We start from the raw sequence: 16,966 nt of genomic DNA, 5'->3' as shown, positions 1-16,966 counted from the left end.
ATCACTGGCCTGTGAGTTGCTTTTGCCTGCTGTGGATATCATCTTCATCAGTAAACAGTTTAAGAACAGCACACATCTCTCCACCACAGACTCTGTTCTCTCTGCAGTTTCCATGGCACCCAAGTGCATACGTCAAAGATGCAATCTCTCTGTCGACATGGCAACCTGGTAACGTTAAAACACGTCGATTAGATTTTAAAAAATGAATGAAAGAAAAGGGAGAGACTAGGAAAGAGGTGCCAGTCAGAGGAGGTAAGTCTGAGCTAAAACACTAATAGTCTGCTTTTTATTTAGCTGTTACTTTATTTAGCAGTAGCTCCTGCTTTTCAATGAATGTGATTTGTCTCTGTATTAATTATTTTGTGTGTCTGGCTTTTCTTATGTGTATGTACCATATACTAAATCTGTTCATTAAGAATTTTATGTGGAGCTGCCTCTTTTATAATATTTGAAACTTAGAGGTTTTTAACATTTAACATGTTATGTATTGCTATTGTAAAAGTAAAGGGAATAATTTTAGTAATGTTAATTTGGTCACTGATATTCTGACAGCTCTAAAAAACAGGTCTGCAGGCTTGAATGAACAGAGGTGGCAGGGATGGCGTCCCGCAGTAGCTCCTCCACAGCAGCAGGTGGCAGTGATTCACCACAAAAACCTACAAAGACGAAGAGAACCCGGAGGAAAAGACGGAAGGCGCGCGCGGTAGGGGGTGAGTAGGTAAACATGTTTAAATGAAACTGGAAAGAATTACATTTTTTGTTTTTAAACATTAGAGCAACTGCAGAACTGGACAAGCAAATAACCGGGTCCATTAGCAATAACCGTTGATTGACAAAATCTCCATACTGCCGCAGATAGTTCAGTTAAAGTTGGCAAAATGTCTGGCTGTAACGTTACCTAGCGTAACCTTTCTAAAAAGATTCAGTCATAGTTACAATATTTATATAGTTGATGCTAAAAGCTAGCATCAGTAGTTTTAGCGTAAGTTAGCCGTTCGGCAAAGAAGAGGAAACTGTTTCAGAAATTATGCTATTCTTGAGTTTGCAGGAGGGAATAGTTGTAGCATTTTAACTTAAAGAACATCTGCTAACAGTCCTCAGAGAAAGTGCTTATTTCACTTTTTATACACTTTATAACAGAAATACGAAAGTACCGTGAATTTGGTTTGAATAACAATTTGGCAGAAAGTCGGATCGGACGCTGGTCTTATTTAGTTTGCTATGTTTTGTTGTTGTTGTTTGTTTGTTTGTTTGTTTGTTTGTTTTTATAGATGTCTACATGTGCCTTTTAGATGTTTTATAACTTCTTTTTGTGTCAGTGAAGTAATAAGTGTCACTTTTTCATCACATTCTTATTTATTTATCTCTTTGTTTATTATTTACGTTTAGCCAGCACAAAAGTGTTGTGGGATGATCATCTTTTTTGCCTGATTTACAGATATTTAACTATATATATATATAGTATAAAGACCACCTGTCTGTACCCACAGACATGTCACGACAGATGGGAGAAAGCCATCGAAGGTTTCTTCAGACCATGATGGTCAGTGGAGTAATCGATGAGCAAGCTGCAAAGGCTCTTTATCAGTACTGCTGTGAAACGCACCACAGTAAGTAAATTCCTATACATGTGAACAACAATTGAATGAAAATTCAAAATGCACCTCATAGTGTATCTGGAGACTAGTGTAAAGTAGGGCAACAAAAAGTAGTATCACCCCCTTATTAATAATTAATAAATAATTTCTTATTTTCTTACACTAAGGGACTATTACTATTGATTTACTGTTACACAAAAAAGCAACCTCATTACACTTGAAGGCAGTGTTATAAGACGCCTTGTACCAAAATTAGCTACTAACTAATTTCTGTCTGCAGACCCTGTGCAGATATATAAAATATTAAATAAGTTGTAAAATACAAATTTGGGATAGAAGTACAATAAGATGATGGTATATATGTTCCAATTAAAATCCTTCAGCCCAACCCTCCCCAAACATATAGACATTATAAAATATTTTTGTGCATATGCACTAGGGCTGTGCCATTTCATATTGTCCATTGTTCATTATATCATCAGAAATATTGCCACAACTTGCCTTTAAATACTGTGATATAATTTTGAGATTATATCACCAACCTTTAATGTGCACATTTTGATACCAGAGTCTGTCTTGTTTTGTTTTGTTTTTGTAGGAGACTAACAAACATTGTTGTTCTTGTTTTTTTCTGCAGCACAGTATGCACCTGACAAGCTGGAAGATTTTATTGATACTATCAACTCAAGACTGCAGCCAATGTTCATGCAGATTAGGAAAGGGATGTCTGAAAATAACGGTCTGCAGTACTACGCCTTGGTTAGTGATTTAATGCTTGTATTGGGTCTGCCTTGTCGGGCTGTTGTTTAGTATGTGTCCAAGCTGCAAAGACTTTACATGTTTAAGGATCATATTAAAGGAAATACATTATTAATTAAAGTTTAACTTTAATCCCATCCAGGTGAACATGGCTGAAACTGACATCACCAGGATGTCGTCAGATTATGCCGACAATGAACTTGAGCTCTTCAGGAAAACGGTGAGTTAAATTCACAGCAAAACAACATGTTATAGATGCCTCCACTATAAATTTTGGTATTTGTCAGGGTGGGGTTTTAAGCCTCTGGTGGTATATTGATGTAAAACCCTGAAACCACATAACTTGTAGGTTGCAGTTCAGTGTAACAGTCTAATCAGTGACATTATCCATAAACAGTGGTCAACATTATTTTTTTGTTCAAAAGATCATGTAGGAAGTCATGAATAGATTACTACACACAGATTTGTGTGACTGTGGCTCTTGAGGTAGAACATCAACCATTTAGAAGACTGGGGTTGTGATTCCTGTCCATATGTTAGTTTCCTTGGGCAAGAGTATTGAACCCCAAATTCTGGTGTGTGTTAAATTGGCAGTCGTTAACCCTGTAAAGCCCAAACCATGAAAATTCTAAATTTTGGAAAATGGAGTGTTGAGAAAGAAGTTTAAAGAAGTTTTGTATCATATTTGCTACATCAGGAATTCCTAAACATATCATGTTAAAGACACAGAAGAAATGGTATGAATGTGTGTGAATGGGTGAATGTGGCTTGTAGTAAAACTAATGTTATGATCAACTTGAATTGTGCTCATTCAGTTGGACCTCATCGTGTGCTCTGAGAATGGCAAGGCTTCCTCTACTGATATTCTGAACAGCACAGACTCCATGACCACCAAAAAGATGAAGAAGAGCGAAACGGAGCACCTGTTGAGCCGATTAGTGCACGACAAATGGCTCAGTGAGGTAAAATACACCGTCTCTAGTAGGATTTCACAATTCTGATTATTTATTTCCCACAAACTACTTCCTCTTTTTTGTGAACGGATTATTAAAATGATTTCAGTTCTTCAAGTACTTGCCTTCCTATTAACCATATTTAAAATGGGAATGCAGCAGGAGGAGGTCATACAGCTTATTAAGGTCAAATATAATTACTCCATTTATGTTTATCATTCCCATACTGCTTCCTTTATTAATAAGGCATAAAATGTCATTAATTATGGTTTATTATTATAGGCTTTATTATACAAATAAAATAACATTTATTTAGACAATCCTTCTCATTTACAGCTTACAAAACAAGATTTCTTTGTTTCAATGATGACAAAAATATAATAATAATAATAACATTTTGGGTATGTGTTTCAGTATGCTAGTATCATTTTAACTTGCGTGCTATTTGTTACCCTAGAAACGGGGCGAATACACCTTGTCCACCCGGTGTATCATAGAGATGGAGCCTTATATTCGCACAATGTATCAAGACCATGTCAAAGTGTGCCACATCTGTCGTAACATCGCTTTCCAGGTAAATGTTTCCCTTTTTACACTTAGTAATATCACCCTTGTACCCGCTTGAATTTAGGCACTGATGATCACTATAAACTGTAAACATTAGGTTGGTGTGGTTATATTACCTCAACTTTAAAAATATAAATTTTTATTTTTAAAATGAACAATGAAGATGACTAGCATGCATATACAATTTATAATTTATACTACAATTACTACAAATTATTGTTTATATTATATTCATTTGCTGTTGAGAAAATTGATCTTGAGAGAGAATTGAAGTAAATATCATCTGTAATGTTGACTGCCTACCGTATTGGACACAACTGCTTGATAAAGCATATCTAATCAGTAGGGGTGCAACGATACACAAAATTCACGGTTCGGTTCGGTTCGATACTTTGGTGTCACGGTTCAATATTTTTTCGATACAAAAAAAAATGTTCATGCCTTTTTAATTTGTCATTTATTAAAATTCTAAATATATATTTTAACTCAAAAGTACAGTTTTCAAATTTAATGTTGCTGAAACAACAAAGTAATAAAAAATAAATCTATCTGATGGAGAAATCACTCATCTTTGGAAAAGAGAGTTTATTACACAGAAATGGCTCTTTCCAAAATAAAAGCTATACTATACGCTTCTTCTGGGCTATATTCTCAGCAGCATATTAAACATATCAGGTCCCCATAAGGAGAATCATGTACTAACGGCTGTCTAAATGACTCGGGTAAAGTTTGTAGCATGTGTGCTTGTTGTTTTTGTCTGCTTCCACTTGTCTTTGCACTAGGATGATGTCGGAGTAAATGTGCAGTCATATTCGTTGTGTTCCCACTAGTGCTGTCAGCGTTAATCTCGTTGAAATGACGTTAACGCCACAACACGGCAAATCTCCGTTAACGAGCTACCGCGGATCACCCCGTGCATGGGGCTGGACGGCGTCAACACGTTAACGAGCAAACTGCGCTAACGCAGTTGTTCCCACCAATGTAATTGAGCATTGCGTGGCACATCCGACATACTGTTTTACTTTTGTCCATGACGCGCTTACCTTCAGGGTCATACGTCACATGAAAACCAAAATAGTTCCAAACGCCAGATCTGAATGAGGGTGGGGGAGGTTTAATTTGCCATGTTGCAAGGAGAGCTTAACTTCTGTCTTGCTCGCTTGCCCTGCGCTCAGTGACTCTGCGTTCGACTACTCCGCCTACGCTGCACTGTCGAGCGCAGATCCACTGAGCGCTCAACACAGACAGCATCGTCAGAAGGAAAATTGATAAAATAAATTAAAAATTTTGTATTGTTCGATACATATGCGTACCGAACCGAAAGCACTGTATCGAATGGTTCAATATCGATACGAGTATCGTTGCACCCCTACTAATCAGCCATCCAAATTGCAGAAACTCATATAAACGTGCTGAAATCCCAAGTGTCAGCTGGAGAAGGACGGGGACTGAGGTCTCTTTAAATGTGGCATTGTTTATTTGAATATTTCAGAAATGGTTTTCACATAAAACATTTTTTAGAGTTTATAGAGAATGCTCAGGGAAAGAAGAAAGCCATCGTGTGAGTGCTAACTAATTGACGTTGTCTTGTTGATGCCAGAGCTCAAAGAATAATGTCAGAATGGTTCGAGCTGATAGAAACAGTAATACAATCACCCAGTAATTATAACCATGTTATAGATATGAGCATCTCTGACTGCACAACATGTAGGATAGGTTGGCCACAGCAGCAGAAAACCAGTGTACTCCAGAACAATGTAAGATTGGAAAAACATTGTCTGGTCTGATGAGTTTCAGATGATAGGAACATAATTTGAGATTAAAAGCATAAAAGCATGGCTCCACCCTGCCTTGTGGGTGGTAGGCACATGACTGATGTAATGGAGTACACTTTAGGCCTCTTAGTGTAATCTGAGCACCACTTAAACACCACAGCCTGTTGACTCATGTTGTTGACTGTATTCCTCCTTTAATGGCAAGTGTTTTAATCGGCTAATGGGCATTTTTGACTGAATAACACACCACAAAGAGCATAAGACCAGTTTCTTTACTGTGCTAATGAGTTCACAGTATTTAAGTGGCCTCTACCACACCAGAACCAGTAGAAATAGAGACTAGCATAATGAAGATGCAGCCCACATAAGTGAGTCATCTGGGGTCAGTATGGACCAAAATCTTTGAGGAATGTTTTTAATTGAGAAACATTTAAGATAAAGGATAGTCCAACCTGATATGTGTTAAATGTATCCAAAAAATGACCAGTTACTGTAATGTGTCACCAGCATTATTTGTTTGCTTACAGTATTTGATCTGAATTATTATTATTTTTTGTCTCTCTTGTTTTTTCAGTGCCAAATCTGTGAGAATCCTACATGTGGCATAAAAATACACAACCCATGTGTGGCCAGATACTTCAAAGGCAAATCGGAGCCACGTTGTCCTTCTTGTGATGACTTCTGGCCACATGAAATCCCTGGTATATGTTGTTTATTCTCAAATGCTGTTTCTGGACAGGTTACACCTCCAGTAGTTAGAGACTCCCAAACTTTGGTGCACATTTGATCGGCTTCAACTGGAACTGTGAATGATAAAAATAGAAATGAGTGCAAAAAAGATGTGTGATTGCCGTTTTATAATTCATTTAAACATATATTCAAAAGGAAGGTGAATAGAACAACATAACAAACTCATGTTCTTTGTTCTTTTTATTACAGAAGTGAAACGTCCTCATTCACAATCCAGGAGATGAAGGCTTCATCAATAGTCTTTCTTAATGGTTTGTTAATATAATATAAATGTCTTTATTGTTTTTGCTTTTATACATACAAAATAAAAGATTGTTTCAATACTGTAGTATTTGTATTGCATTTTACAAATATCTACCCCCGCCCCTCAAACAAAACAAGTTTCTCATTGTGAACATTTTTTTTCTGTCTAGATATATATTCACATTTTCTGTTCCACTAGAAGATAAGTTAAGAGAATGATGTCATTCTAAGACATAAAAGATTTTTATGAGACAGTAATTGCCCATTTTAACTAACATGTGATGGAGATTTGAAAATTAGTTTTGCTGTACAACATACACGAGTATCTGATTTGCTGAAGATAATGACATAAATCCATCTTAAAATGTGTCTCACTGTGTTCACAATAAGAAAGAAAGTTTTCACTGATCAGTGGCTCCTCAGTGGTTGAGAGGAAATTAAGGCGATGTCTTTCTTTCAAACCTTTATCAACTTTCCTAAACCCCCTTTTTAAGTCTGTAGCATACAAACTGTTAAACTGAAAGATGTAAGAAACAACAATAACCATTGTTACTTTATCTTGTCCCCAACAAATTACATAATGCATTTCAGTAATGATTTTTAATTTAAATGTTTCATCACGATCTCGTGTGTTTTTTAAGTGCTCCTTTAAATTTTGGAGCAGTGAACAATATGGCAAGAAATATAAAAAATACACAAAGAAATTAAGCAGAAATTTGAAAGTTAAAAAGGGAAGCTCAATGAATAAAAATAATGTAATAAGGAGCACAGTACTTAAAAATCTGAACAGAATAAATACAAGTCCTGTAGTAAAAAGCCTGAAAGATTTCCTGAATCATTATAATTAATATTGTTGATTTCATGCAGTAAGGAGGGTAAATCTTTTTTGCCATTATGCATTGATACATGACTTATATGTTCCAGTTCTGACAGGATACAATACTTGTTAGAGACAGTGGGTCAAATGAAATAAGACTTTGTGACAGATGGTCTTTGATTCATTGAATAAGTCTATAATTAAAAACCATCATGCTACTGCCACATATAATAATCAGCAGTTTCATTCTCTCATACAGACTGATTTGGTTCAGGATAAATTTGCTATTTTAAAGTATATTTGTCTGAGAGGAGCCCTTCTCTAGTATCTTCAGGGAGACAATGAACCAGATAGCTTTTCTAAACCACGGGTAGAAAAAAGCATATATCAGTGGATTCAGACAAGAATTGAAGTACAGCATCCAGGAAACAATAGCCCAAGATGAAGCACTGTTTGAAATGTCCTGCCCTGCAAGAGAGGGATAGTAATACGGACAGAAACTCATCAAAAACACAAATATCACAACGCCAAGAGTCCTGGCTGCCTTTTTCTCTGATTTCTTTGCGGTGATTTTTACTGTACCAGCTGCAGCAGCTGTAATATGAGACCGCATGGCATGAGCCTGAGACACCGCTACAACAAATACTCTCATGTACAGAATGATAATGACTGAGCAAGGGCCGATGAAAGTAAAGACAAGGTCGATGGCTCCAGAGACATAGTTAATCACCACCAAACACTGACCGTGACAGGTGTTATGCCTGTCTGGCTGCCTGAGATGCTCCTTTAAGAACAGCCCGTTGTAGAGGAGCGAACAGGCCCAGCACAGAGTCACAGACAGCTCCGCTCTGCTGTGAGTGATTTTAGTGGGGTACTGCAGAGGATAACAAATAGCTACGTAGCGATCAATTGATATGAGCACCATGTTGCCCACAGAGGTTGAGGTGAGAGTGAAGCCGATAATGTAAGAAAAAGCACACATGAGATCTCCCAGCAGCCAGCAGGTTTCTATAAACCGCATTGTTTCCACTGGCATCACAAGCAGCCCGACCAAGAGGTCTGAGATGGCCAGAGAGAGCAGGAGGACATTGGTGGGCATGTGGAGCTGCCTGAAATGAGAGATGGATATGATAACCAGCACATTCAGAGCTACAGTTAGCACAGAGATGGACAAGAACAGTGTATAGAGGAGGACAGCTTCAGGCTGAGGACGTGTTAAACCCCTGCAAGACAAATTCGCAAGCTCAGGGTAGCAGAGTTCAATTCTGTCCTGGCTGTCCATCATCCAGTATAAAGAAAGGATGACCTGCTGAGTTCAAGCAACCTGCTGACCCTGTGAGACATTGTACAGCTTATTTATCTCTGATGACACTCCCCCCTTCCATCTCCCAAGTCAACCTTTTCATCACTGTCTGCTAAGTAGTCCCCTGTCCCCCCCGATTCTCTCCTACTGTTCTCTCCCCCCTCTCTCTTCTTCCTCCTCGTCTATACTCCTCTCTTGTTTTTTCCACCTTGCTCCTTTCTTCTCTCTCCCCCCTTTCATCACCCATTTGTATGATGCAAGATTCAAGTTTCTAAGTTCTGTGAAGTAGTTTCAAAGCAGATTAAAGTTTAAAGCCAAAGCATCCATAAGTCAGCAGTCACATCCTTCATTGCTGACAGATGTGTCTGTTTTGACAGTGTTTGACGTTGTGAGACTTGAGCTCCTGTTTAAGATGCATTTGACATTTTTTCCAAGTATTTCAGATTAATCAAAAAGCAAGCATCATCTTTAAATAGAAAATCATTACTTTGTTACTTAATTTTTCCATACTACAAAAGGACATCCTCGTGTGCAGACATTGGGTTATTATTTACAGCTTAACACAATAAAGGCAACATTATTTAATACATTTAAAACATTTTTATGATATATATCCCATGTGAGGAATCAGTGTTTCAGTGGGATAACTAGAAATAATAATAAATCTAATAATCAAACAACTAGATTCATCCCTCCATGAATTTCATAGGGTTTTTTTCCCAAGTCACTCAAATCATTTACTGATTCAAGTGTCTATTTCTAGGTTAGCAGTGTGAGCATATTGGCAACACTGACCTTGGTTACGTGTTTGTACGACAGGTTATATTTCCTTGAGTTGAATTTCTTCCACTAAAGTGGTTTTTAGATTAAAGTCAAATGTCTTTGATCTAGTCATTAGAGCCTTGTAAATTTGCTGTTTATTTATTATTGGGAAAGAAGATATTTCTTAGCGTGTCAGAAGATCACTATATGAAATTTTGTCTGCAGCAAACTTTTCAGAGGATGCCGGTAGGTCAAATACTTTCAACAGTTCATTATGGGAAAAAGTGGTGGAGATGAATCCAAGTTTAAGGTTTGTGGCATTAGATCAGTGTTATGGAAGAAGATGAAGGGTAGAGGTTAATAATAGAGCAGTTAAACTTGGAGGTGTGAATTTTAAGGTCTGAGGCTGTTTTGATACCAATCAGCTAAATAAGAAGGAGCTCTCCTTCTTAAATTGGAAACTTTGCAGAAACAGAATCACGCAGCAACAGCAAATGAGTGCAAACAAACCTCAAAGTTACACAAGAACTACATGAAGAGCAAAGATGTCTAAATGCTGACTTTCGTGGACTTTTCCTTGCAGCACCCGACCTTAGCTATACTGAACAGTTATGGGAGCACAGACTGGGTTGCCAGGTTTTCCACAAAGTCTTGGAATCCTGTCTGCACCACTTCATATTTGGAGCAGACCCAAAACAACGATGCTCTCACATTTTTAATTTGTATTTTTTTAAGGTCCATGAGAGATGATGGCTTTTTTTGTATTTTTTTCTTTATAATTCACTCAGTATTTTCAGTGGGTGCCTGGTCTGGACTGCAGACAAGCCAGATTAGCACTAGGACTCTTTTTTCACTGAGACATGCTGTAGTGTTTCTGGATCTTGTTTATATCTTTTTTTTCTTTGCATTGTAAAGTTTTACAAGGTTTTTCTATAGAAACACATCTGTGTTTAATGCAGTGCTGCCCGAGGGCTTGAAGATGAGTGCCATTCGATACTGTTTTGGGGCCTCATCTCGATTGGATTCATTTAACAATATTATGTACTGAAGATATGAAATTCTAATGTCTCTACCTGGATGGTATTATTATTATTAAGATAGACTGCAGAAGCCTCAACTTTTGTTTCTTTGTCTCTTTATGTAGGCAGGGAACCGTACAACATGAGCTTTATGGAAACTTAAACGGACTGTATTAGTTTTGTTAGGAAAAGTTCAGTTTACTTCAGCCCTGTGGTTGTATGTCTGTATGTGGTTGTAGGCCTCAGTAACTGTTCAAATAGACATTTTACACATAAGCCATTCATTAATAAAACCACAAAACTAAGAGTAAAGATAGCTGGATTTGATTTTTGGTCTTCTGTATACTGGCACACTGTGACACTGTCATAACTGACTGGGATAAATGAATGATACAAAGCCATTATTAGTCTGTGGAGTGAAATATGCTATTATAATATCAGAATGTATTGGTGCTATTGTCATTTGCATAAAAGCATCAGTATTATGACACACACACACACACACACCCACCCCCCCTTTACTATTATATGGAGTCATCTGTAATCCCTTGATCGCTGGCTCTTTCTATGATGCAGATTCTCTTGGTTGCCATTATAATTATGTATAATTTTTCTGTTAGGTAAGGCTTTGAGCTAATGGGAAACACTGATTGTAAAATATAACAAAACTCTCTATTCCTGTGGAAAATGCCATCAATTTTAGTCCCAGAAACTTCAGTCTCAATTTTAGCTCACAGCTTGTCATGCACTGGTCCTGATCACTTGAAGTGTAATAATGCAATTAATTCTCTATAATCGCCTAAATTTTGTTTTTACTCATTTCCACTTAAGTAATTCTATATTTTTTTATGTCTATCATATTATGTATGATATTAGTTCCTGTTTAATCACTTATTTGACTCCTTAATTCAGGTACTGTGCATTCATGTGACATTTGGTTGCATCATGTGTTTTTGTTAAAGTTTGTTTATTAACACCTTTGCCTTAAATTCACTTGAGGTTTAATGTGACATCAGACACACAAGGTCTACAAGGAGTAAACTTGTCCCTCTGGCACACAACACACCCGACAACTTTCACGTGTGTTTTTCTTTGTTGGAGCCGATGAGGAAACAATGGCTTGTGTCTCATACATAAAGGGAAAAATACAGTTTCATGTACTTCTAATACTCTCCTAGTACTAATTTCTATAATATGTCTAACGGCGTATCAAATACTTTAATTAAATAACTTACCATATTGAACCTTTCACTGATGCAGACACGTTTATTTATTGTAGCCATCATAGTTTACAGTGAAAGTGCATTTATGGATGTTTAAGCAGGATTCTTGTCACAGGTTGTTTTCATTACTATTTTAGTATTTACATACACTGACACTGACACTTCTATTACTGCATTTCTTATCTTTCTGATACATCCTTTAAATACATAATCCATAAACCAAAGAAAGTCTGGCTTAAAAGACAGATGAGAAAAACAATGTTTTCTTACTATGCACCTTGGACATGGAATAAATTACAGAACCTAGATTTAAACATATATCTATTGGTCAATTTGAAAGCACCATAAGGAAGTGAAAAAGTGAATGTTTTTCTTGAGAAACCACAAATGCTTAATATTATGGGCATGTGTGTATAGTGTATTATGTTGTACATCTTATATTTTAGGGCAGCATGGTGGTGCGGTGGTTAGCACTGTTGCCTCACAGGACAATGCTCCTAAGTTTAAATCCAGGGCCTTTCTGTGTAGATGTTCTCCCTCCGTTTGCGTGGGTTCTCTGCAGATTCTCTCTGGTTACTCCGGGTTTCTCCCACAGTCCAAAGACATGCAATTAGTGGGGATAGGTTAATTGGTGGTTTTGCCCATAGGTATAAATGTGAGTGTGAATGATGGTTGTCTGTCTCTCTGTGATGGCCCTGCGTCAGCCTGGTGACCTGTCCAGGTTGTCTCACCCTGTGGTAGCTGGGATAGGATCCTGCCGGGGGTGTCAGCAGCTAAATCGCTCTAACATACCATTAAAAATGTCATGTTATGCTAATTATGGGGTTACAGGACTTTTAAAGAGCTTTGCAGGGGCAAAGAGATTAGAAAAAAAATACTGACCTGGTTCATTTTTGTGTTGATCAATGAGCTGTCCCTGTAAATTAAAATAAATTAAAAGCACACATTTTGGGGGATAAATTTGCACTAAGTTTCATGTTTTAAATAAACATGATTAGACATTAAACGTGTGTCTTATATGACTGTTTTAAAGCACAGTGAGTGACTGCAAAGGGTTTTAAGAACTCTCAATAAAGTTGTGCTTTGCCTAACAGCACCAAGCCTTTGCTTAGAAATGGTTAAATCGCTGTTACACCTTTAATGAATTTTCCACATCTGCATGAAAACTGAAAATGGTTCAAACAACATAAGGCGAACTCTAATTGAATTTGTTTTACTTCTTTAGACTTTAGCCTTCTTTGATCTCATTTGAAACAGTAAGTTATTATCTGATTTAACAACATTTTATCAGACTGACATAGAGCTGTGATGTCTTGAAAAAAAAAAGTACCTCGATACCCTAGTGCTTTGAAAAATATTTCCGTTGTTAAAAACTAGTGTGTTCTCACAAAGAAGTATATTCTAAATGGTCAGTTCAGCTTAAAGAACATATGTGGTTTAATTAATAACTTAAAAATTTACAGAAGAATAGCTTAAAAGGACAGCTATGATGGGCATCATTTTTTAAAAGTCTGGTAAAATAAAGTAAATCTGTAAGATTAATTTGAGGATGATAAATTGTTGTTCAAAAGTGAACAACTGCTGTCTGAATTATTGCTCCAAAAGAGATTTTACATCTTGCTGAATTTTACAGTTTAGAGCAAAGACTTCGGTTCCATCAGTCAGATCATTTCTGTCACTGAAGTGATGCTGCCATCTGTTGATAATGAACACCAACTGTCTCAGTAATACATCATACTGTACTTACTGAGTGCTTAAACTGCTGGGGCTTATTTTGTTTGATTTATCGGTGCTTAAAAAAAAAGAAAGAACAAACAGTCTTTGTCTCATTGGTCTTTGCCTCTACTTTACTGTGAGGTGACGACTCTGACACTAGATGGCCCTGTTGGTAAATGATCTGTAACCAAACTGCTCTCATCTATTAACTTAACAGTTTACTGCACTGTCCTCCCCGAGATTACTTCTTGCAAATGATACTGAACATACTTTTTTTTCTGTTGTAAGAACACAAAATGTAAACTAAGTTGTAGTAATGTCATTATTGGTCAGTTTGACAACTTAGACAACCTAAAGCACATATCTGTTGGAAGAACAGAAAACATGACATTGGTCTTACTAGCTTTTATACGTTTGGAGATTGCATTTTAAATCATGACACTTTTTTGTTGTTCTTTTGTTTTCGCTCCCTCTTTTTACAATATATTACAATATATTATTATTATATATCCTGAGAATAAGTTTGCAGTATCTCCTGAACATAGACTATTAAACTATTTGTTATTATTTTATTATAAAACTTTGAATATGGCAATAATTACATTTATTGTCTGTTCTTGGAAAAAAAGTGTAAAAAATAAAATATTTGAAAATATATTTTCACTTACAAATTATTCATTTATCACTAATTTTTCCAGTATCAACAATACTGACACTCTAAACAGATTACACTTTCTATTTCAATACAACAAAATGTCTTAAATGTGAAAAGTCTTCATTTCTAAACAATGATAAAGAAGCACCAACTTAACAGTCCTGTTACTGTTGTTTAGGCATTTAACTAATGCTGTTATTCATAGTTCTGTGTTGGCTGTTACAAAAGTCCCCATGTCCATCTAAAAGTAACACTAGCTTATAGTGCAGTGAAGTAAGTAAGATTTTGCTACAGGACAGGAAGTGACTGCAGAGGAGGAACCATAGTTTAAGCAGTAGAGAGACAGATTGGCTATTTTAAGACTGCAAGGACAGATTTAACGGTTCTGTGGGAAGGCAGCGATGTTTGTTTCGGAAGGTGAGTTTTCAGTGAAGGGCGGACATCAGCAGTCAGGCTGGAGAAAACTAAAGTGTGCATAGCACTGAGAATTGTGTCTGCATGTTAATTAGTAAAAATGTATATATACTGATATATGAAACATTACATGCTGTGTGCAGTTTTAATGGCTGTGAGAATTCATTGTAAAAAGAAAGAAACACTGGTGAACACCAACATCACTGCTTTTTAAAATTCCAACCATCAGTTTGCCAACTTATTGCGCTTTCTTTCCCAATATTTATTTCTTATTTTCCTCTTAAAAATCTTTACATGCCTGCTGTAAAAATACCAAATGTAAGGATTTACTAATGAACTTTTGTAATTCTTCTTGTTACGCTTGATTTTTGTTGGTATTGTTTTGTTTGTTTTTGACAATTTAAAACTCAGCACCCAGTTCCAGTTATAAAAGTCAGAAACTCCTGCTAACATTATGTGAAAACGTGCATGATTATTATTAATTCTAGTTGTTGTTGCTCCACTCTAGTTGTAAAACAAACTTAATTTTAAAGTAGGATTTATTGCTGATTTTCAACTTAAGATTTGTTATAATAAAAACTAACAAATAAAAACTACTGATTTTGTTATATTGTAGAAACCCATCGAAATTCCTTGATCATTTACAGCAACTGAGTCATACAATTTTGAATTCGTTTGATTTTGTGGAGTCTCCTCTCTTCGAACTACAAATGTTAAATCAATTTGCCAGTTGGAGCCACTTTAAATCTAATCACTTGTATTAATAGAGAACTATAGAATTTTTTTTTACCTTTTTTTTTAAAAAATTTTTATTTCTACACACCAGTGACTGTATACAAACAGAGCCTCATTAACACGCTTGATTTGTCACATTTTTTCCTCCATAGACTTTATCCTAAATGATTCTCATTTTAATTATGTTGACCCAGACTCTGTGAATCTTCTACACTGACAACAAAACCAGCGCAGGCCGGCAGTCTGCCTCTCACACTGTGAGGATGACACCTCCATCTCCTCATAGAGGAACTAGTCCAGGATCCACTTTGATGTCCCTCTGCCTGAAAGGAAAGGTCAAAATAATAAATGTAGACCCAATTGATGGGTTGGCAGGGGGGCATGGGGGTTCAGCACTCATTTTTGGACGAGTGCTCCCTTTAAGAGGTAATGAATTCATACAGTCAGACATAGCCAAAGAAGAAAACAGCATGAGTCCCCTTTCCATGAAAAGGTTTATCTAAATTTGCAGACAAGCATGGCTTCTTCTTCCCACTAATGCATCACTTTCTTATTTCACTCTCATCACATACACATGTATGATTAAATACTTTTTTTCCCCCGCTTGACTTTACTGAGAGTTACTGAGAGAATTAAACTAGGTGACCAAGCACCAATCAAAAAAACAAAAAAAAAAACCTCAGTAAGCATCTCTAAATGACTCTCCCTCACAGCAATACACATTTGATTCAAGAGTTTATAAAAAACAAAAACAAAACAACAACAAAGAATAAAAGAAAAAAGAAACAGAAATAAGCTAAAGCTTAAATATGCCTTTGAAGACTCTGCAGGTCACCTGGGTCATGGGATATGTGTTAGTAGGTCAGAGACAACTGGGCTATGTCTGCAGGTCTTTAACCTTTTGCCCATCATTACTAAGTTATGTTTTCAAGACCTTTACTTCCAATTCTTTTGAAGATCAAAGATGCTATAAAGTTCGGGCCCAGTTACAGGTATGTAGATGAAATAATACATTTAACTAAACATATACATCAGTTTAAAAATACTCACATGAAAGTAAAATCACTCAATTAATATGGAGGTAAAATGTACTAAAATGTACTAAAATATCAACAATAAAACTGGTTTTGCACAACGTTCCCTTTTACAGTTTGTATTTTAAATATGAACTGCTTTATAGGGCTCTTTTTAAATGTGTAATTACATTTAAATTGGTTTAAGTAGGTTTTTTTCCAGTGTAAAATCTTAATCTGTCTGAATCCCACTATGTAGCACTTTTTAAGCACTTGGTTTGAAACACACTTATTTAAGTTGTGAGAAGATGTAAGGGGTATTAATGTCTTTATCAGCAATTCTAACTCCTCTAGTGGGCACCTCACATAGAACATGTCAGCTTGTAAAGCACTGATTAGATATGTTTACATTTATTAAAAATGCTAAATAACGAGACTTGAAGTAAAGCGCACCTTAAACGGAAATTATAGGTTTCAAGTAGCTTAAATGTAATCAAGTAAAAAGTGCAAGATCCTTCAAAAGGACCACAAAACTGCACTGAAGTCCAACACTTGTGTTAATGTACGCAAACCTGGAAACCAAGATGAAGTAATGGTCTCTCCGTCTCCTCTCCTGTGGCTCACACACGTACATCAGCTGAAGTCCTCGTGAGCCGCGCTGAGA

At 36.4% G+C, this 16,966-nt stretch overlaps 2 protein-coding genes and 1 long non-coding RNA gene across 8 annotated transcripts; 1 reads left to right on the top strand and 2 right to left on the bottom strand.

Moving 5' to 3' along the window:
• Positions 1 to 11: 11 nt before the first annotated feature.
• nsmce1 (NSE1 component of SMC5/6 complex) lies at positions 12 to 6,730 on the top strand. Of its 6 annotated transcripts, XM_084930813.1 has the most exons (9): positions 27 to 252; positions 553 to 710; positions 1,491 to 1,610; positions 2,236 to 2,357; positions 2,500 to 2,577; positions 3,173 to 3,319; positions 3,768 to 3,884; positions 6,227 to 6,353; positions 6,592 to 6,730. In XM_084930813.1, the coding sequence occupies exons 2-9, from the start codon at positions 599 to 601 to the stop codon at positions 6,624 to 6,626; spliced, it is 858 nt and encodes a 285-aa protein (XP_084786939.1). In that variant the 5' UTR covers positions 27 to 252; positions 553 to 598; the 3' UTR covers positions 6,627 to 6,730. The 6 variants fall into 6 exon arrangements, with proteins under 6 accessions (XP_084786938.1, XP_084786936.1, XP_084786939.1 ...); XM_084930812.1 differs by lacking the exon at positions 6,592 to 6,730 and having other exon boundaries at positions 12 to 252; positions 566 to 710; positions 6,227 to 6,567; XM_084930810.1 differs by lacking the exon at positions 6,592 to 6,730 and having other exon boundaries at positions 13 to 252; positions 6,227 to 6,567.
• LOC146385200 (uncharacterized) lies at positions 5,336 to 16,966 on the bottom strand. Its single transcript, XR_014800462.1, has 2 exons — positions 16,875 to 16,966; positions 5,336 to 6,455 (listed from the first exon to the last, which is right to left on the bottom strand). It is a non-coding gene; the product is annotated as an uncharacterized LOC146385200 (long non-coding RNA).
• LOC146385201 (trace amine-associated receptor 13c-like) lies at positions 7,415 to 13,995 on the bottom strand. Its single transcript, XM_084930809.1, has one exon. The coding sequence runs from the start codon at positions 8,745 to 8,747 to the stop codon at positions 7,752 to 7,754; it is 996 nt and encodes a 331-aa protein (XP_084786935.1). The 5' UTR covers positions 8,748 to 13,995; the 3' UTR covers positions 7,415 to 7,751.

Source organism: Perissodus microlepis, chromosome 6, assembly GCF_051167445.1.
Source record: "Perissodus microlepis isolate ML-2025 ecotype Zambia chromosome 6, ASM5116744v1, whole genome shotgun sequence".
Lineage (NCBI taxonomy): Eukaryota > Metazoa > Chordata > Actinopteri > Cichliformes > Cichlidae > Perissodus > Perissodus microlepis.
Note: the sequence above shows the minus strand (reverse complement) of the source record. Positions and strands in the feature narration are given on the sequence as shown.

Excerpts from the sequence above, each read along its gene's own strand:
- nsmce1 (XM_084930812.1), top strand. The coding sequence starts at position 599 with ATGGCGTCCCGCAGTAGCTCCTCCACAGCAGCAGGTGGCAGTGATTCA. Across the intron at positions 2,578-3,172 it reads TTGAGCTCTTCAGGAAAACG|TTGGACCTCATCGTGTGCTC; the intron begins GTGAGTTAAATT and ends GTGCTCATTCAG. Across the intron at positions 3,885-6,226 it reads GTCGTAACATCGCTTTCCAG|TGCCAAATCTGTGAGAATCC; the intron begins GTAAATGTTTCC and ends TTGTTTTTTCAG.
- LOC146385201 (XM_084930809.1), bottom strand. The coding sequence starts at position 8,747 with ATGATGGACAGCCAGGACAGAATTGAACTCTGCTACCCTGAGCTTGCG.